General features: G+C 43.1%; 1 protein-coding gene across 4 annotated transcripts in view; it reads left to right on the forward strand.

The window, feature by feature from the left end:
* The first annotated feature begins 1,695 nt into the window (after positions 1–1,695).
* Positions 1,696–21,076, forward strand: part of LOC129552321 (phosphatidylcholine translocator ABCB4) — an 80,892-nt gene continuing 61,511 nt past the window's right edge. For all 4 annotated transcript variants that reach the window (XM_088833813.1, XM_055420609.2, XM_088833811.1 and 1 more), the window contains exons 1-7: positions 1,696–1,724; positions 1,899–1,984; positions 6,234–6,288; positions 9,920–10,070; positions 17,792–17,849; positions 19,093–19,284; positions 20,673–20,844. In XM_088833813.1, coding sequence (XP_088689939.1) covers positions 1,905–1,984; positions 6,234–6,288; positions 9,920–10,070; positions 17,792–17,849; positions 19,093–19,284; positions 20,673–20,844 — 708 coding nt within the window. In that variant the 5' untranslated portion in view covers positions 1,696–1,724; positions 1,899–1,904. The remainder of the gene's footprint in view (positions 1,725–1,898; positions 1,985–6,233; positions 6,289–9,919; positions 10,071–17,791; positions 17,850–19,092; positions 19,285–20,672; positions 20,845–21,076) is intronic.

The raw sequence follows: 21,076 nt of genomic DNA on the forward strand, positions 1-21,076 counted from the left end.
TTTGTGTTAACAAGACAGCAGGAGCAAGGACCAGCAGGTAACCCTGCTACCTGGTTGGGAAGAAGGGAAGCCATGTTTATGGAGTGCATTGTTTCAGGCTCAGTACTAGCTCCTTTTACCTTCTTAGTTCATTTATTCCTCACGGTGACCTAGTAAGGGGGGTGTTTTATCCTCATGTTACCATATGAGGAAACTGCGGCTTAGAGAAGCGAGAAAGTGTCCCAGATGACGTAACTAGGCAGATAGGAAGCTCTGAGTTTGAATCCCACTGGCTTCAAAGCTATGATAACATGTTGCTCCCTGTTTTAGATTTTTCCTTTAGGAAGGAGTGTGGCGCGAGGTTAATGAAAAGGGACGAGAAAGCCACAAAGAGGATTCCCGTGAGCGCAAGGTTTAGAGACACTTGAGCCCAGGGAGAAGTCCAGGATCAGAACAGGATGCCAGGAGAGGACACTGGAGACGGGACCCTGGTCCTGAGGATGCAGCCACAGGTGAGACTCGACTCTCTGGGCTTTAGTTTCCTATTGGAAAGGGAGTGGAGGAGAAGCGGTTTTGAATTTGGCGATTTCTAGATAGTATATTAAAAAGCAAAGACATTACTTTGCCAACCAAGGCCCGTCTAGTCAAGGCTGTGGTTTTTCCCGTGGTCATGTATGGATGTGAGAGTTGGACTGTGAAGAAAGCTGATCGCCGAAGAATTGATGCTTTTGAACTGTGGTGTTGGAGAAGACTCTTGAGAGTCCCTTGGACTGCAAGGAGATCCAACCAGTCCATTCTAAAGGAGATCAATCCTGGTGTGTTCATTGGAAGGACTGATGCTAAAGCTGAAACTCCAATACTTTGGCCACCGCATGCGAGGAGTTGACTCACTGGAAGACTCTGATGCTGGGAAGGGTTGGGGGCGGGAGGAGAAGGGGGCAACAGAGAATGAGATGGCTGGATGGCATCACTGACTCAATGGACATGAGTCTAAGTGAACTCCGGGAGTTGGTGATGGACAGGGAGGCCTGGCGTGCTGTGATTCATGAGGTTGCAGAGTCAGACACGACTGAGCGACTGAACTGAACTGAACTGAAAGCCCCCTCCAGCCCTAAAGTTCTGTGACTCTAAGTGTTAAGAAGGCACCGACCACATTATCCTGCGAAGAATTTAATGCGATGTTTTTGGGCGGCCCTGCCCTGTTCTCAGCATCCCTAGAGATGGATGGGTTCGGTGCCCCCGGGCAGCAGACCCCGGGATGCAGAAGCAGCGGGAGGTGAGCCTAGGGGTCTCTCAGCTGCCCCGTCATTGGTGAGCACGTACAAACTGTCCCCCGCAAGGCTTCAAAAAGAAAACCGCACCGAAGGAGTGCGACAGTCACTCTGGAGGACTCTTTTGGAACACCTAGCGACACCAGGCTGGTCGCGGGGCTTATCGGCCGCAGCTGGCGCGGCCGGGGCTGGCGGCCCTCCCGGGGTGGGCGGCAGCGGAGGGCGGCGCCCGGGCACCCTTCCCCGCCGGCTGTGCAGAGCGAGCCTGGCGGCCGGAGCGCCTCCTCTGCCCAGGGCTTCAGGAGGCGTCGCGGGGGCCGGACACTCGCGGGGTGGGCGGGGTCGGGGGGCGGGGTCGGGGTCTGGTTCTGGGGGTGGGGTCTGGTTCTGGGGGCGGGGCGAGCAAAGTCCCCGGCCCCGCGGCCGCAGTCCCGGCGCGCCCGGCGGCTTGGCCAGAGTCAGGCGCGGTCCCAGGTGAGGGAAGCTCGGGAAGCTGGGCTCCGGGCGGGGGGCAGCGTGGCATCCGTGGGGTCCTCCCGGGTCCCCGCGACCCCCGGGCGGGGTGGGGAGGCGGGTGTTGCGAGGACGCTGGGCGACCTCCCCAAGCTGGGGCTGGTGCCCTTGTACCTGAGACTGATTTCTCCCCAGGCTGAGATGGATCCAGAGGTGGGAAGGATCGCAACATTCCGAATCACCGAGACCAGGGAGGACGGATTTGAACTGGGCGTCAGCAGGTACATCACCCTCGGCCCCCGCTGGTCTGCTTTTCTCGTTACACGCGAGTCAGCAGAGCCACATGTAGCCGAGCAAAGAAGTTGAGTTGATGATGCCTTTGGCCTTTGTCTTGGAGTTTCCTTAAAGTCTTTTCTGTGATTCTGACTTTACCCAAGGAATGTTACTGAGGCTTCTTTTGCGACAGGCTGGCCCTCCTGGTGGCTCAGTGGTAAAGAATCTCTCAGCGACGCAGGTCCAGTCCCTGGGTTGGGAAGATCCCCTTGAGACGGGCAAGGCAACCCACTCCTGTGTTCTTCCCTGGAGAGTCCCTGTGGACAGAAGAGCCTGGTGGGCTGCAGTCCACTGGGTGGCAAAGACTTAAACACAACTTAGTCAATAATCAACAGGAAACAGAACATGGGTTTGAAGTGCCCTCTTCTCTTTGTGCAGGGCCCTTCGATGAATATGTGTGGTATAACATTCCTTGCATTATGTAGCTCATGACTTTTCCAGAAAACGTTCATAAACATCGTCTGATCTTCCGGGCTTAAAGAGCATCAGACCTCTGCTGTTGATGGTTGTGCTTTTTGAACAAGTGTAGTGAAGCAACCCACTCCAGTACTCTTGCCTGGAAAATCCTGTGGACGGAGGAGCCTGGTAGGCTGCAATCCATGGGGTCGCTAAGAGTCAGACAGGACTGACAGAACTGGGCAACTTCACTTTCACTTTTCACTTCCATGCACTGGATAAGGAAATGGCAACCCACTCCAGTGTTCTTGCCTGGAGAATCCCAGGGACGGAGGAGCCTGGTGGGCTGCCGTCTGTGGGGTCGCACAGAGTCGAACACGACTGTAGTGACTTAGCAGCAGCAGCAGTGAAGCAGGCAGCTCCTTCCTTCCACCCGTTATTCCTCTTCCTCCTCATTTTACCCACTCTCCTCTTTGCTCTCCAGTTCCCTCTTGGGGATGAGGGGTGAGGTAGAGAGGGTAGCCTTGAGCAGCCTGGGGCGGGTTACCTGCACTTCCAGAGAAATTGTTGCTCAAATGCGAGGGGGAAACCTCTCGCCTTTCTCTGCTTGCCTGTCTCTCTCCCTGTGCTGGCTCTTTGGCTCCCGAGGGCCCTTGTCGCTCTCACTTCTCCACCTTAGTAGGGCCGTAAACAATCAGTAAGAGGCATGCTGTCTTTGTCCCTCTTTCACTTTGAGGATAGTGAATCATTTTCGCCTTCAGCCTCAAAATTTATGAGGCTGTTGTGGTCTCTGAGCTCATGCCAAGGCACCCAGAACCAACTGACCTGTGTCATCCAGTGATCACTCAGAGGGAGAAACTTATCAGGTTCTGTAGTGGGTCCTCAAGCTGCAAGTGGCCTGATTAGTTAACAGAGAACATGCCTATCTGGTGGTTAAACCGGGGCATTATTTTAGTCTGTTAATTTCTTCATACAATGATCTTGCTTTGTTTCTTCTACATACCATGGTATTCATCCACAGAATATCTAGTTTGCCCAATAAAATTGGAAAACCCATGGATGGTATTTTTTCTTCTAGAAAAATGTGGTTTTCATTCGCTGGCAATTTAGGCTGGAATTGACTGTGAATCTATAAATAGATGGCATTTTCTCCAAGAAGTCTATTTCTGTGTTGCACTGGCTAAACATCGGTGAGTATACAGAGCTGTTACCCCTGCAAAGGATGCAGTGACACACCAGAACCCAAGGAAGTTCTCAGAAGTGGAGCTCACAGCCTTGTGCTGGGAAGAAGACAGTTCAAAGAGTACAAAAGACTAAGAAAAAGTTAAGATTATGAAATGAAGTGTAATGAGACACATTTTTATAAAAAATAGACCAAACCTTGTGTGTTAAAGGAAGTTCAGCTCACTTCAGTTGTCTAGGGAAAATTGAGAGTTACGTGGTTGTTCCGATCATGCAGTTTTGCCTGTCACATTCTTGTGAACATATTTCACTGCAGATGTCAGTCTTTTGATTTTAGAAAATGTTCCAGATAATTTGGGATCAAGTCCTGTGAATAAAACTTCACCTGGAAATTTAAATAAATGCACTTAGGTAAAAAAAAGTCTGCTCTCCTACAGTTCAGTTCAGTTCAGTCGCTCAGTCGTGTCCGACTCTTTGCGACCCCATGAATCACAGCACGCCAGGCCTCCCTGTCCATCACCAACTCCCGGAGTTCACTCATAGCATTTATTTATTGTTGAGAATAGATGTAAACAATACATATGCTAAATATGTAATTGCTAAAATCTTGCAAGTAGTCTTTATATGCCACGGAATTAAAGCCCAAAATACATAAAAGAAAAATATTACATCAAATTCCATCTTCCTGCCTAAGGGGAGAAACAGATTGTGAGGAAGCAACAGCATTTCCAACCTAAAACCAAATTAATAGCCTGTGGCTTCTGAGACAAATTATCACCAAAGGGCATCAGATATCCCAGAACAGGGAACCAGGGGCACTCTTGAGCTTTAAGTAATATAAAGTTAGATCTATGCAAATATGTGGTCACTGGTGAAAAAGAAGCATCCATAAACCCTTTTCCCAGGGGCACTTAGTCTGGCAGACAATTGTTCTGTTCGGTTCAGTTCAGTCACTCAGTCGTGTCCGACTCTTTGCGACCCCATGAATCACAGCACACCAGGCCTCCCTGTCCTTCACCAACTCCCGGAGTTCACTCAAAACCATGTCCATCGAGTTGGTGATGCCATCTAGCCATCTCATTCTCTGTCGTCCCCGTCTCCTCCCGCCCCCAATCCCTCCCAGCATCAGAGTCTTTTACAGTGAGTCAGCTCGTCACATGAGGTGGCCAAAGTATTGAAGTTTCAGCTTTAGCATCAGTCCTTCCAATGAACACCCAGGATTGATCTCCTTTAGAATGGACTGGTTGGATCTCCTTGCAATCCAAGGGACTCTCAAGAGTCTTCTTCACCACCACAGTTCAAAAGCATCAATTCAGTTGTTAGCAAGTAATAAATGCTGTTGGGAACACGTTCAGTTCAGTTCAGTCGCTCAGTCGTGTCCAACTCTCCGCGACCCCATGAATCACATTAATTAAGGGTAAAGAAATCAGGAGTGCAAAAAAGCAATTTTAAATAGAGTAGTTAAGGTAGGTCATATTGAGAAGGCCATATTTAAGCAAGAACTTGAAAGAAAAAAAGAGAGCTGTGTGGCATATATGTACCACTCCCGGCAGAGGAAATGCAGACCCCGCAGTGGGAACATGTTTGGAGTGTTCACAGGACAGCAGCAGCAGAGAGACCTAGGTGACTGGAGCAGAGCTAGCAGGAGTGGGAGTGGGCACTGTGCGCAGAGAGGTAACAAAGAAATAATCATGTGGGGCCCTAGAGGCCAATGTAAGGATTTGGCTTTTACTCTGAGAAAAGTGGAGCCACTTGTAAGTCTTTGAGCAGAGTAGCAGCATAATATGACCTGAGAGTTTTTTTTTTAATTTAGTGAAGTACAGTTGATTTACAGTGTTGTGTTAATTTCTGCTATACAGCAAAATGATCAGCTATACATACATATATATATTTGCACACACATTCTTTTTCATGTTCTTTTCCATTATGCTTTATTACAGGATACTGAATGTAGTTCCCTGTACTCTTCAGTAGGACCTTGTTGTTCATCCATCTTATATGTAATAGCTGGCATCTGCTAATCCCAAACCCCCAATGTATCCCTCGCCTCTTCCTCCTCTTTAGCAAGCGTGTGACTTGTGTTTTTAAGTAATGACTCTGAGTATTGTGTTGTGAATAGACTAAAGTGGGTAAGCAAAAGTGGAGAAACAAGGTAGGAGTTCTCCTTGCTATTAGGATAGTTATGCAAGTGGTGAAGAGTGATTGAACTCTAGATCTATTTTGAATGTAGAGCCAACAGAATTTCCTGACGCCACTCCCTATAATCATTCAGAAGAGTGGCCTTTACTAATTTTAGATCAATATGTATATTTTTGGCACATGAAGAATTAACTGATCTTGCAGACATTGTTGACATGGTCATCTTCCTTCTGTGCATGCGTGCTGCACCATTCCCCGGTTATCCAGAGATTCCTATAGTACCTTGGACAGTTCCTTTGCACTTGGTTATTGCCTTACACCGTGCTTTAAACTGGATAATTTTGACAGTTTGTGGACATCACACTTTTACATTTGGTAGTATAATATTCAAATATGGTAACGACTTAAATTTATATTCAGTTGACTGTGAAATATTTTGTAACAGTTTTTAAATTCGATTATCTATATGTATTTTTACAGCAGCCAAGCTAAGGAAAAAATGAAGAAAGAAAATTTGATTGGACCATTAACATTGGTAAGCTGTGAAATATTAAGTTTGAATCAGTTCTACCTTCATTTAAGTTTGATGTCTTGGATCTGTAGTGAGAAGTACTTTAAGATTGTCTGCGGGCAGCGATAGATGTTCTGGATTGGCTCATTGTATTTACTGGCCCACGTTCTCAAGGTGGATGATAAAACAGGTAGGAGTAGGCTGGCTGGGAGAGCAGAGCTAACTGGTGTACAGGGAAATTGTAGTTAGGACTGGTGTTTGAAGCACCATACAAACCAATTAATTTCATAAAAATACATCTCTGCACTTGTTTCACACACAAGCACAAATTTACCTTAAAATAAACTTGCATATAAGGAGATTGTTAACTACAGAAAATTGTAAATGCTTAAGAAATCTATGTTCACGTTGGTCTCCAGGAAAATTTATTAAATATGAAGTTACTATTACAGATTCAGATATGTTTATGACAATTCTCAGTGGTTTTTCCACTGGTCCAGGGCAAGCCAACATATTTTTAGAAGAAGTCAGATCTGTTTTTCATTTGTAATATGTCTTAGAGAGGGGACCCAAGAAAATGTCTGCCCACTTTTGGTGAATATGATATGTAACTATGACAGCCATTATTTGATAGCAAAGAAGTTTGTTTAAAAAAAAGCATGTCATCTGAAATCTCCAGCTTATTAAGTTTCATTCTCTTCTCGCTTATGCCTGTGACTTCTGTGTTTAAAAATCTCAGTAAGGGTAACATTTTTCCAGTTCAGTGCTTTAGAGAATAAATTGTTTATAAAACTAAATCTGGTTTTAATGCAAAGGTTTTAAATCTGCCTCTTACAGAAAACAAAATGTCACAAACCTTAAAGTAGAAACAGAAATTTTAATTTTAATTTCTAAGTTTAACCTTAAATATAAATGTAATCTTTTCCACTCTCTTAATAGATTTTTTTTTTTTGCTGCTGTTCTGATTGAGTTTCAGGATAAAACTGCATTTTAATAGGAGTTAGATAGGCATTCGGGCTTCTCTGGTGGCTCAGATGGTAAAGAATCTACCTGCAAAGCAGGAGATCTGGGTTCGATCCCTGGGTTGGGAAGATCCCCTGGAGTAGAGCATGGAGTAACCCACTCCAGTATTCTTGCCTGGAGAATTCCCATGGACAGAGGAGCCTGGCGGTCTACAGTCCGTGGGGTGGCAAAGAGTCGGACACGACTGAGTGACTAAGTACAGCACAACACAGAAAGGCATTCTTTTGTTGAAAAATCACTGAAAACAGATCTAGGTTACTTAGGATATTACTGTGAAATTCCTGGAATTTTCACTGAAGCTTCAGTTCAGTTCTGTTCAGTCACTCAGTCGTGTCCGACTCTTTGCGACCCCATGAATCACAGCACGCCAGACCTCCCTGTCTTGGTGACAATAAAATTTTGTTTCATTAATATGAGAAACTTTTAAATTGAGGTGCAGTGAATATATTGTGTTTCATGAGTTTCAAATGTACTATGAAAAGCATTTAAAACTTTCCTCAGTTTCACATGGAAAAGGAAATGGCAACCTACTCGAGCATTCTTGCCTGGAGAATGCCGTGGACAGAGGAGCCTGCTGGGCTGCTGTCTGTAGGGTTGCACAGAGTGGGACACGGCTGAAGCGACTTAGCGTGCATGCATGCATTGGAGAAGGAAATGGCAACCCACTCCAGTGTTCTTGCCTGGAGAATCCTGGGGACGGGGGAGCCTAGTGGGCTGCCGTCTGTGGGGTCGCACAGACTGAAGTGACTTAGCAGCAGCAGCAGCAGTTTCACGTAAATGTTTGGTGAAGACAACATTGCATGTCAACTTGCTCCTGTGCTTGAGCTGTGACCCAGAAACTCAGGTGCTCTATCTCCCTTCCCCTCCGGCCACTAAGGTGAACCTTGGGGACACTGGTCCCTTTGTGGCAATTTTAGGGGCCCTTCCCCACCTGCTCTGGGCTTTACCTGCCCACCTTGTTTCATTCCAAGCTCTACCTGGCTTCCCACCCTTTGTCTCTCTCAACACTCTTGCTTGCCATCTGTGTTTAATGATGGAATTTGGTCTCCCAGACCGAACTTCTAGAAATACTTGAGAACAGTTGGCACACCGCCTACCCCCCCACCACTTTGCACTTTAACCTCAGGGTGCCCCTCCATGGTGACTCCCTCTGACTCAGCCTCCACTCTCAAGGACCCCACTCTGCCCAGCCTGACTCATCACCCATTCTCTTGATGACTGTTCCTTCTTTGTCCCCCAGCGGGAGTGGGGTGAGGAAATGGGCAAGATAAGGGTTAAAAAGATGAGAGAGATGTGAGGGACAGAGGGGAAAGTACAGAAATGGAAAACTTAGAGACGGGAGATGTAGTCTGGAAGGCAGAGGACGAAAGAAGAACAGAGAGGCAGTTTCAGTCAATCAGAAATGGGGAGGAAAAGTGGGAATTTGGAGAGAACTAAAAAAGGTGGTGAAGGACAAAGGGTCTTGGAGTATTATGACACTGATCCGCTGGTTAGCTCTTGGGTGTTGTGCACTTTACTGGTATAACCACGTCCCTCTATAAGTGATAAGAGGAAGTTGCTCAGTCATGTCTGACTCTTTGTGACCCATGGACTATTCAGTCCATGGAATTCTCTAGGCCAGAATACTGGAGTGGGTAGCCTTACCCTTCTCCAGGGGATCTTCCCAACCCAGGGATCGAACCGAGGTCTCCCACACTGCAGGCAGATTCTTTACCAGCTGAGCCACCAGGGGAGCCCTCTATGCTGCTACTGCTGCCGCTGCTGCCGCATCACTTCAGTCGTGTCCGACTCTGTGTGACCCCAAAGCCCTCTATAGACGGTACTAAATCCGAGACAGTTGGTGTGGCCACCAGGCCTTTTAGACTCTCTCTAATATCGTCTTCCATGCTCTGTACTGTGTGCTTAGAAATTCCACCACATGGAGTTCCCTGAGGACTCGTGTAGTTTCCAGTCACCCTGCTGTTCTAAGCCCCCACTTCCCCCCACTTTCTCTGCACTCCCCAGTTCTTCTTCGCTAGTTCCTCCTTGTCCTTCAAGATTCTACAATGAGTATCATCTCCATAAGCAAGACTTCCCCAAAGCACACACCCAGGCACTCCTTAAGTTTCTTGCCCTTCACTATTGATCTGTCTTCCAAAAGCTAACGTAAGCCTCTCAAAGGGGCCTTATCCTCAAAACCCAGAATATCTGTTCCCTCTCTGCCCTTTATAATTCTCCCTCTGAAATATTCTGAATGTCTTTTTAAAGGATGTATTATGTGTGTGTATGTAAATGACATCAGCCCCTAGCTCTTTCTAATTCACTACCTCAGGAGCTCTGGAAGATCAAACAGTGTTTCTTAATGAAACCAAATCTTAGTCCCTCCTGATTATATTGCAATCACTTATCCAAATAAGGCACTGATTCAATGAAATTAGAATTTTTTCCACACAGATACAAAATAAATAGAATCTCGAAATTACTCTGTCAATGATTTGAATTGAAATTCTCTTTCTTCCCTAATACATTTATTTGGAACAATTATAAAAGTACTGACCTTAAAGAAAAATCCAAAGAACATACATTGTGAAAAAAGAGAAATTCTGTTATACAATCTAAGTATTCTTATCTTTTCTTTTTTGTTTTTTTTTAGTTTCGATACTCTGATTGGCAGGATAAATTATTTATGTCTTTTGGCACTATCATGGCCATAACTCATGGATCAGGTCTGCCCCTCATGATGATAGTATTTGGAGAAATGACTGACAGATTTGTTAATACTGGAGGAAATTTCTCACTTCCAGGTAAGCATCTTTAATTCAGATATGTAGATGTATAGATGTATTCATTTATTTAACTGAGTGAAAGATTAGAAATTGATTTTTCTATTCATCATCTGATTGCTTCATGGTTTGGACATCTGGGTAGCTTCAGATATCACAGAAGGAGTTTAAAATTCTCAGTAAAATTCCTCAAATAATCAGTTAAATTTCAACAAATAAGTGTCTGCTATTGGACTTTAAGTACAGAATAAGGAAATTTCCAGAAAGCTTTGTATTTCAGTAAAGTAAGGAAGTCAGTCTGCTTGAGGATGGTGGAACCATAGCAGAGCATGTCTACACAGTGTCCATTCAATTAATGGCTGTTGATGAGCTAGCTTCAAAATGCATCAGTTAGCATGGCAATACTTCTTAGCTGTCCTCGGCTTGTAGGTCTGTTTTTTATTTTTTCTTCTTCCCCTCCCTCTCTCTCCCATCCTTCTTCCTAAAATTACACCTACTTTCTGTCTCTAATATTTGGATCAACAGGGTTGACTGTTCCTTAACAGAACACTTTACTGAAGAGTGAATGGATTGAGTATGAGAATGATGTGCTTTGAAACTCGCCCAAAGGACTAAAATTACTGAAGTGCCAAAGGAGTCACAGAAGTTAATGCCAGCTGTACGAGGGGCTATGTCAGCTGCATTGGAGTGAGGTTCCAATGGACAAAGTTATTTTCATATTAGAGAGACTTAACATAGAAAGGAAGATGTCCATGCTTTCTACCAAGCACGATGGCTCAGTTCCTCCCTAGAGACCTGTGGGCATGAGGTGGAGAAGAACGAGTGAAGCTGTACTGGCACACAGACAGGGGAGTATAAAGGAAACAGCTAGTAAAGGAGAGGCAGCTTTCATAGTAAAGATACCTGAGAAGCAGTAGACTGTATTCAGATGACACTCAGAAAGAGTTATCAGTGTTCATTGTTGAGAACTACATATTTGGTTAGCATTGTAGGGCTTAGTTGTAATTACCTAAGAACATGATTGCTTAATTTATACAATAGGATCTCCGTACATAAATATTGATGAATATTAATACCTTTTAGATGTCCAGTAGAAGCATCCTTTGAATAGTTAAAGCACACTCCTACAAAAACTGTTTATTTATTCTCTAGTACTACTGTCTCTGAGAAGAACCTCTTTATAACAAAAATAATAGAAATCTTTCATAGTGTGTATCATGTGCTAGGTCTTATTCTCAGGGACACATGAAGACAGCTGAGGTTTCGAGAGAATAAATAGCCTCCCAAAATTACACAGTGTTAGGGCAGAATTCAGACTCAGGTCTTTCTACCATCCATACCATGCTCATTATACTGCCAATGTCAGCAACTGTACATTCTCCTTTAAAAATTATGTCTGGGAAAGTTTTAACTGGATTACTTGTATTTGACCAGTGGCCAAAACTTTAACACGAATACTGTAAAGAGTAAGATAGGATAGTTTAAAAAATCTTTAAGGAAACTAGGAATTTTTTATTTATTTTCCTTTTACTTCTTATAAGAGTTATAGATGTGTAATACACACACAGAGAACAGAGGATGCCCATATTAGAATATATCAATCAAAACTGGTTTCAATTTAGGATTTAAAAAAATCAGATAAATGACTCGATAAACAAAAGTTGTTACATACATACAATGGAGTGTTAAAAAGCCTTAAAAAGGAAGGACATTTTGACACCTGCTGCAACATGGATGAATCTTGAGGACATTACACTAAGTGGAAGAAGACAAATATCATATTATTCTGCTTATAGAACGTGCCTAGAGTAGCCAAATTCATAGAAACAGAAAAGAAGATAGTGGTAGCTGCGGGTGGAGGATAAGGAAGTGGGGAGTTGTTTAATGGGCATAGTTTCAGTTGGGGAAGCTGAAAAACTTCTGGAGATTGATTTTACCATAGTGTAAATATATTTAGCACTGCTTTTGCAAAAGAGCGAAATGGCTGTCTGAGGAGGCCTTACAAATAGCTGTAAAAAGAAGAGAGGCGAAAAGCAAAGGAGAAAAGGAAAGATATAAGCATCTGAATGCAGAATTCCAAAGAATAGCAAGGAGAGATAAGAAAGCCTTCCTCAGTGATCAATGCAAAGAAATAGAGGAAAACAACAGAATAGGAAAAACAAGAGACCTCTTCAAGAAAATTAGAGATTCCAAGGGAACTTTTCATGCAAAGATGGGCTCGATAAAGGACAGAAATGGTATGGACCTAACAGAAGCAGAAGATATTAAGAAGAGGTGGCAGGAATACACAGAAGAACTGTACAAAAAAGATCTTCACGACCAAGATAGTCACGATAATGTGATCACTGACCTAGAGCCAGACATCTTGGAATGTGAAGTCAAGTGGGCCTTAGAAAGCATCACTAGGAACAAAGCTAGTGGAGGTGATGGAATTCCAGTTGAGCTATTTCAAGTCTTGAAAGATGATGCTGTGAAAGTGCTGCACTCAATATGCCAGCAGATTTGGAAAACTCAGCAGTGGCCACAGGACTGGAAGAGGTCAGTCTTCATTCCAATCCCAAAGAAAGGGAATGCCAAAGAATGCTCAAACTACCGCACAATTGCACTCATCTCACACGCTAGTAAAGTCATGCTCAAAGTTCTCCAAGCCAGGCTTCAGCAGTATGTAAACCGTGAACTCCCAGATGTTCAAGCAGGTTTTAGAAAAGGCAGAGGCACCAGAGATCAAATTGCCAACATCCGCTGGATCATGGAGAAAGCAAGAGAGTTTCAGGAAAACATCTATTTCTGCTTCATTGACTATGCCAAAGCCTTTGACTGTGTGGATCACAATAAACTGTGGAACATTCTGAAAGAGATGGGAATCCCAGACCACCTGACCTGCCTCTTGAGAAACCTGTATGCAGGTCAGGAAGCAACAGTTAGAACCAGTCATGGAACAACAGACTGGTTCCAAATAGGAAAAGGTGTACGTCAAGGTTGTATATTGTCACCTTGCTTATTTAACTTATATGCAGAGTACATCATGAGGAACGCTGGGCTGGAAGAAGCACAGGCTGGAATCAAGATTGCTGGGAGAAATATCAATAACCTCAGATATGCAGATGACACTACCCTTATGGCAGAAAGTGAAGAGGAACTCAAAAGCCTCTTGATGAAAGTGAAAGAGGAGAGTGAAAAGGTTGGCTTGAAGCTCAACATTCAGAAAACAAAGATCATGGCATCTGGTCCCATCACTTCATGGGAAATAGATGGAAAAACAGTGGAAACAGTGTCAGACTTTGTTTTTTTGGGCTCCAAAATCACTGCAGATGCTGATTGCAGCCATGAAATTAAAAGACGCTTGCTCCTTGGAAGGAAAGTTATGACCAACCTTGATAGTATATTAAAAAGCAGAGACATTACTTTGCCGACCAAGGTCCGTCTAGTCAAGGCAATGGTTTTTCCCGTGGTCATGTATGGATGTGAGAGTTGGACTGTGAAGAAAGCTGATCGCCGAAGAATCGATGCTTTTGAACTGTGGTGTTGGAGAAGACTCTTGAGAGTCCCTTATACTGCAAGGAGATCCAACCAGTCCATTCTAAAGGAGATCAATCCTGGATGTTCATTGGAGGGACTGATGCTAAAGCTGAAACTCCAATACTTTGGCCACCTCATGAGACGAGTTGACTCACTGGAAAAGACTCTGATGCTGGGAAAGGTTGGGGGCGGGAGGAGAAGGGGACGACGGAGAATGAGATGGCTGGATGGCATCACCGATTCTGTGGACATGAGTTTGAGTGAACTCCGGGAGTTGGTGATGGACAGGGAGGCCTGGCGTGCTGTGATTCATGGGGTCGCGGAGAGTCGGACACGACTGAGCGACTGAACTGAACTGAACTGAACTATACACTTAAAATAGTTAAGATGGTAATGTATATTTTATCACAGTTAATTTTTTTTAATTGGATGCAATGTACTTATCCCAGGGAAGCTGACATTTGGTCCAGTTTTATTAGTCCTGTTTTTGTTTTTGCTAACACCAGAATAATTCCACAGCTTTCTTATTTGGAGCAGTCTGCTTATTTTTAAGGTGTTTCTAATTATTCAACCGAATTGCTTTGAAGCTGGAATGGCAGACAGGTGCCACGGACTGTGCCCAGGGCCAAATTCAAGGTCTTTCTGGGGAATGGCACGAGCAAGTCACTTGCAGACCTGTGACTGCTGGAGTGATACACTCACCAGAGTTGCCAGCTTAGTTTCAGTGACCTCCGAATTAAATGACACTTGGTTCTCTACAGGCACGTTTGTCATTAGGCAACTTGATTGTCTTGGAGGGTTTGGAATGAGAAGTCCCTCAAATGTTATTAATGCCAGCGTCCACTCTTTAAGTTTGTACAAATAATATTCCCATGGCTCTTTGGAGAAAACGAATTGTTACATTTCATGCTCACTCTGAATCCAGAGAGCTCATTGATATGTTTAGGTTTGTAGAGTTTAGCCAAAGTCATGGGGGTTGAGAGACGATAGAGTCCTCAGGTGTCCTTAGCTGAGCTCACTAGCTCATCTCAGTGAGATGATGTTTGTTTAGAGTCTGTTCTTTAGAATTGTTGGATTCTTGGACAGCAAGACTCAATGGAGCCAAATGAGACAAGAATGTTAGGAAAAAAAAGGGGGCGTTTAAATTACAAGAGGATCTGACAGTGAGTTATTGTGAACAGAGTCCATCCTTGTCAACAGGATAAAGTCTCCGTGACAAGGTTGTTCCCTCACAATGACTCAGTTGTGCAGAAACTATGCATAAAACATTCCACATCCAAACCTTAAGAACGGAGTCATAGGAAACAGGGTTTCTACAGAGTATGAGGAACTTGATACTTTATGCCAGGTCTATGTGGCTGTAATAATGTAGGAGGTTGTGTGGAGAAATTGATACACCCTGTGTGCCCTTGCATTGCCACATAGATGAAAGGAAAAGACATTTTTGAGCCCCAGTTACCTTGATTTATTACCCATACTGCTAAAACTGCCTGGATATCCACCAATTCTGTCTTGTGCTGAGTGTTTCTCTGTAATATTAATAGAAAAAAGTCCCGGACCGAATCAAGGGAGGCAGACATCGATTTACTTTGGGACGCAAAGTGACAGCACTCCTTATTTAATGTCTCTTTGAGTGTTCCTTAAGATATACATTTATTATTTAGACCTGTACCTGAATTTGGGGCAAACTACGTAACCTTTATAATCCCTACTGTTACAACCTTTGAAAGGTAGGCTTGCTGATAGAATTAAATGAGATGACGTATGTCAAGTGTCTGGAACATAAATATTGAGGGGAAACTAGCTGTAAGAACTTGGAAATGCAACAACCACTCTGAGATTCTGTTTCCTCATCTATAAAATACATGGAGTATATGAGAGCTCTCTAAAATGAAAAGGCAGCTTTAGAATTTCCCATTTCTTTGCCATGGGAGGCATTTAGGCAGAATAGAGAAGGAGTTCTCCATCCTGGTAAATTAAAGTTTCAACTGGAAGCAATTTTTAGATTATGATCTAGACTCAGCTAGAGGTTCTGATTCAGCTGGTCTTGGATGGAGCCTCAGTTCAGTTGCTCAGTCATATCTGACTCTTTGCGACCCCATGGACTGCAACACACCAGGCTTCCCTGTCTGTCACCAACTCCTGGAGCTTGCTCAAACTCAAGTTCATCAAGTCGGTGATGCCATCCAACCATCTCATCGTCTGTCGTCCCTATTGGACATCTGTATTTTTTTCCACCCACCCCACGTGATTCTAACAGGCAGACAGTGCTGCTAACCACTCAACCAGATAACTGTTTGAAGATTGTTTATGAGGCTGAAGCCTAATAGATAGTGTCTGGGAAGACCAGGTAGCGGCCTTCTCCAGATCGAATCCTGTTGAAATTTCCAGATCTAGCATTCCAGATTTCATCACATGACCCTTCAAGGAACACATTCATACACATTTGTAACACCTTGGTCCTCACGTAGCAGAAACTTGGTTTCCTCGGGGCTTTAGGGTTTCTAGGATTACTCACCCAGAATTAGATTGCCATTCTTGGCCTGGGACTCTGAGAAAGGAGCAGGTCAAGTTTGTAATGTTTGTAGAGGAAAGATCAATTTGAGTTATAATATTGGTGTTGGAGGAGAGAAAAAGTCATTTTAAGATTTCACCTGCTTTCTAAGTTCAGGGGGAAAATAGCCCTGTGCGCATAATCTGCAGGTTTCCTGTGGTTTCGAACAATGATTTCTGCACATACTTCAGCTTTCGCATAGCTTGTCTGCCTCTCGTTCCAAACACACTTCCAACGTAGCTATCGAAGGTACCAGATTTATGAACTCAGGAAGCAAATGAGCGCACAGAACTGAATGGATGAGAACAGAAGTAGAGTCGGGTCTGCTTCCTCAAGGACCTAGTAGCTGATAAAGAGCTAGATTAATAAGCAGAAACACTTTGCTATGAACATCTACAGAAAGAACAATCCTGAGGGAGAAATTATGCCGCCATCGGGGCTACAGGCCTGGTAATTGATCCTGGTAGGTTAAGTTTAAAATAAATTTCTACCTCATCTTCCTTTGGAAGAAGATAAGTGATAACACAGCACCCAGAAAATGTGACCTCGGGGCTATTTGCACGGGATAAAGGAACAAAGCCTAGTTTCTCTCCCAGCATCACGGTAGATGTGTTTCCCAACAGTGCTGTGGTAACATTTCATCCTGTTACTCTGTGAATGCAGTGGGCATGGGCTGTTTTCTTTTTCTTTTTTACTTTGTGTTTGTTGAAGAAGTGAAATGAGTCATTGCCACCTGAATCGATGGTGTGGTGTGGTGTAGTGTCAGGTGCCGTATGAGACAGTGTTGGGACTCTCAGCCTACTCACTGTACTAACTGAGTGGCTTTGGGTTAGTTACTTTATATCCCTGTGCTTCAGTTTCCTCATCTGTAAAACAGAAATTTATGATATAGCCCTGCCTGTATAGTCCTGTCTATAGAACTGTGAAAATTAAACCATGTAATGCGTGTATGATATTCAGAACAATGCCCAGCATATAGTAAATGCTCACTGGATCCTAGCTGTTACTAAAACATGTGAACCAGAAAAGGCACATTGACACTTTTATCAAAATTAGTTCAAAGTAAAAGACCATTTCTTTCCAGTTAATACTGCTTTAAAAATACCAATTTACAGGACTGCTAATAACCAAGACAAGGAATGCAAGACCCTGGTGGATCACCAGTAACCCACTGACTTGGCTTTGAGCAACTCAGTTATCTTTCTTGTCTTTAGTTTTTCTCCTTTGCCATGAATGTAATTCAGACTTTCCATTATTTATGTTGTGAGGAAGCATGTAAGGGAAACACATAGTAACGTAGAACCAAAAGAAGCAAGTATGCGTAAAGGGCTTTGCACCACTAAGAAAAAAGTGCCTGTTAAATCCTGTGTGTCTATGTGGACCATTTCTTTTTTCTTTTCTACCTTCTGTATGCCCTCCGTCAGCTCCTCTCTGCTGCTCTAGGAAGCTGTGTTGCTAAAGGCCCAAGGCCTCTGGTGTGTGTGGGGGGGCAGTACCTGGGTGGTGGGGCTTTACTTCCCCACTGGACCGTCGATGCACCTAAACGCTAGGGCCCTTTACATGGGCCAGATGATAAGAGTGATTGAGAGTGACAGGGAAAGAGAAAAAGATTTAAAAAACCTGGCAGTGCCTTTCAAAAATGTCTTATTTTTATTTTGTTTTTATTTAGTGAATTTTTCACTGGCAATGCTAAATCCAGGCAGAATTCTGGAAGAAGAAATGACTAGGTAATTGGCTAATATATGTATATATCATATGTACTTCTTTATGCTGTGCTTTTAAAAAACATCTTATTTGAAAATAATTTCAACCTTATGAAGAGTTACAAGCATGTACAAAGAATCCCTGTATACTCGAGCTTTTGTTAGACTCTTTATCCTATTGTTTCCTTTTATATCCCTTCCCCTGCCATTTAAAGTAAGTTGCACAGGGGACTTCCCTGGTGGTCCAGTGGTTAAGACTCTGTCCTCCCAATGCAGGAGGCCTGGGTTTGATCCCTGGTCAAGGAAATAGATCCCACACGCTGTTACGAAGACCCAGGGCAGCCAAATGAATAAATTTTTTTTTTAACGTAAGTTGCCCAGAGCATGGTCCTTTACTCATAAATACTTCAGATTGGTTCCTAAGAACAGGGCATTCTCTTTATAACCACAGTACAGCTATCGACCTCAGTATTTAATATTGATACAATACTTTGACCTGGTCTTCCATCTGAATTCCAGTTTTGTCTGTTGATCTTATAATGTCATTTATGGCATTTTTTCCCTTTCTTCAGCCTTATTAATAGAAATCCCCAAAGCCTGTCACATGATGTTTTTATGTTTACTTTTCAATTAATGTTGCTGACTTAAATGAGTACTGTCTGTTGCCGTAGTGGCTTGCAAGGAAAATATATTTGAGAGTAATGAAATTGAATTTATTATTTCTAAAGATACCAACTTCCCTCTAATTTAGTGAAGATTACACTCTGAGTTGATTTGAATTCATAACATTTTAGCATTGGTTTTAAAAAATCTTTCAACTTCTGCCAATCAGGAAGAGGGTTTTTTGTTCTTTGGGTGAACAATATGGGAAAACCTTACGCTAAGAGTCATTCTGCGTGTTCAGCCTCTTTATTCCTGTATTTGCAATGTGGGAAAGCTTTGCAGAACAGAAAGATATGCAAGTCTAGAATGGGAATTATGGAAGAGTCAAATTGTGTCTACAGATTATCAATATAAGTTTAAAAATGATTCATGACCACCACTGTATGTTTGCAGTTAACCACACAGCTTTACCTTTGGCTGATAGTTCAAGTGGATAGATTGGCCACTGTTCATTATAATGTAAGAAAAGAGAAAAAAAATTTGTATGTGTTATAATGTCCTACATGGTCTTTGTGATGTCAGTAAATGTATTAATTTCCAATTCTGAATATTTCTCTCCCAAACATAAAGACTATTTAAAAGAAACTTTTGAATTGTTTTCCAGATATGCATATTATTATTCAGGATTAGGTGCTGGAGTTCTAGTTGCTGCCTATATACAGGTTTCATTTTGGACTTTGGCAGCTGGCCGACAGATTAAGAAAATTAGGCAAGAGTTTTTTCATGCTATTCTACGACAGGAAATAGGCTGGTTTGACATCAGTGACATCACTGAACTCAATACACGGCTAACAGAGTAAGTATATTGTTTCCTACACATCCATAAAGAAATTAACTACTAGCTATGTGCAAACTTGTCTAGGGAAGATTTTAAATTAAAAAAAAAATGTTTGCTCAATTAAACATTTGGTGTGTATTGGGAATAGATGATCTGATAGCCATCTCTAGAAGTTATAGCCTATGTCACAGTGCATTTTACTTACCTGTTAGATTTTTTTTTTTTTTTTTGGCCTCAGTTACATCAGTTCAGTTCAGTTCAGTCTCTCAGTCGTGTCCGACTCTTCGCGACCCCATGAATCACAGCACGCCAGGCCTCCCTATCCATCACCAACTCCCGGAGTTCACTCAAACTCAGTTACATAAGTAGGTGTATTTCAGTACTGAGCTCACATCCTTTGGGGCTTCCTGGTATCTCAGACAGTAAAGAATGTGCCTGCAAATGCAGGAGACCTGAGTTCGATCCCTGGGTTGGGAAGATCCCCTGGAGAAGGAGATGGCAACCCACTCTAGTATTCTTGCCTGGAGAATTCCATGGACAGAGGAGCCTAGCAGGATATAGCCACAAAGAGTCGGACGTGACTAACACACACACTCACATCCTTTACTTGTTTCTCTCTCACAGAGCTTATCACAGGCCTGACAGATATTAAGATGGCACTCCAGGAAAACAGATGAATGAGTGAATCAGGGATTGAATGAGTTCATAAAGAGATTTCTCTTAGTTCTTGTTGACTCTTCATTTATTCAACAAACAATTGAGGGCTTGTTGAACACTGTTCTAGATGTTTGTGATTTAACAGTGAATGAGGCAAAGATCTCTGGCCTCTTGTTGCTTACATTCCAGCAGAGGGTGATAGATAATTAGCATTTTCTGGCTGGAGATCCTGGCGAGAGGGTAGTGAGCAAATGTCCAAGAGGAAGGAGGATCAGGGCATTTTGGGCCTGGCTGACCTCCATAGGGACCTCAGGTCTGACACTGGACATTTTTGACCTGAGAGGTAGCTTGTTCAGACTTCCATCTCCAAAGGATCACTCTGGCTGCTGTACTGAGAACAGAGTAGGTTAACAATAGCACCACAGGTAGAAGGAAGGAGCCCTTCCTTATTCCTACTTTCAGACAAATTGAGACATGTTCAAAATGCTAATCCTTCTCTAATAGGATTAACTACATGAACAGCATCAACTTTTAATGATACTGACTTCCCAGAAGCGTGAACTAATCCTGAATTTCTTCCTTTATACAGTTTTTAGGTGGGGAAAATGTCATTCAAGAGGCTAAGACTGTGAGAGGGGCTTGCACGCATCTGAACAAGCTTTGCCTGTGTCTGTGTTGGTTAGATGTTTGCTTTGCCTTTCTGACTGAAGATCTCCTGCCTGTAACCACTTAGGTGTGATCTTTTTTAGTGACATCTCCAAAATCGGTGAAGGAATTGGTGACAAGGTTGGAATGTTCTTTCAAGCAATAGCCACGTTTTTTGCAGGATTCATAGTGGGGTTTATCAGAGGATGGAAGCTCACACTTGTGATAATGGCCATCAGTCCTATCCTGGGACTCTCTACAGCTATTTGGGCAAAGGTAAGTAAAACATGGGCATGACCATATGTGTTAACTGGCACAGATAGAGTTATTTTCAAGATGCAGGATTCTGGTTACATGTTGTGCAGATCTGTGTTAAATGTCATTCGAAACTGCATGCAGAAGGATGTTGTTAATATGGTGCTCTAATAGGGAAGATTATTCTTAATATGATTCAAAATGTCAGATATGGGACTTCCCTAGTGGACCAGTAGTTGAGACTCCGAGTTTC

Source organism: Moschus berezovskii, chromosome 3 (genome assembly GCF_049115385.1).
Source record: "Moschus berezovskii isolate FMDL1 chromosome 3, NW_MosBer_1.0, whole genome shotgun sequence".
NCBI lineage: Eukaryota > Metazoa > Chordata > Mammalia > Artiodactyla > Moschidae > Moschus > Moschus berezovskii.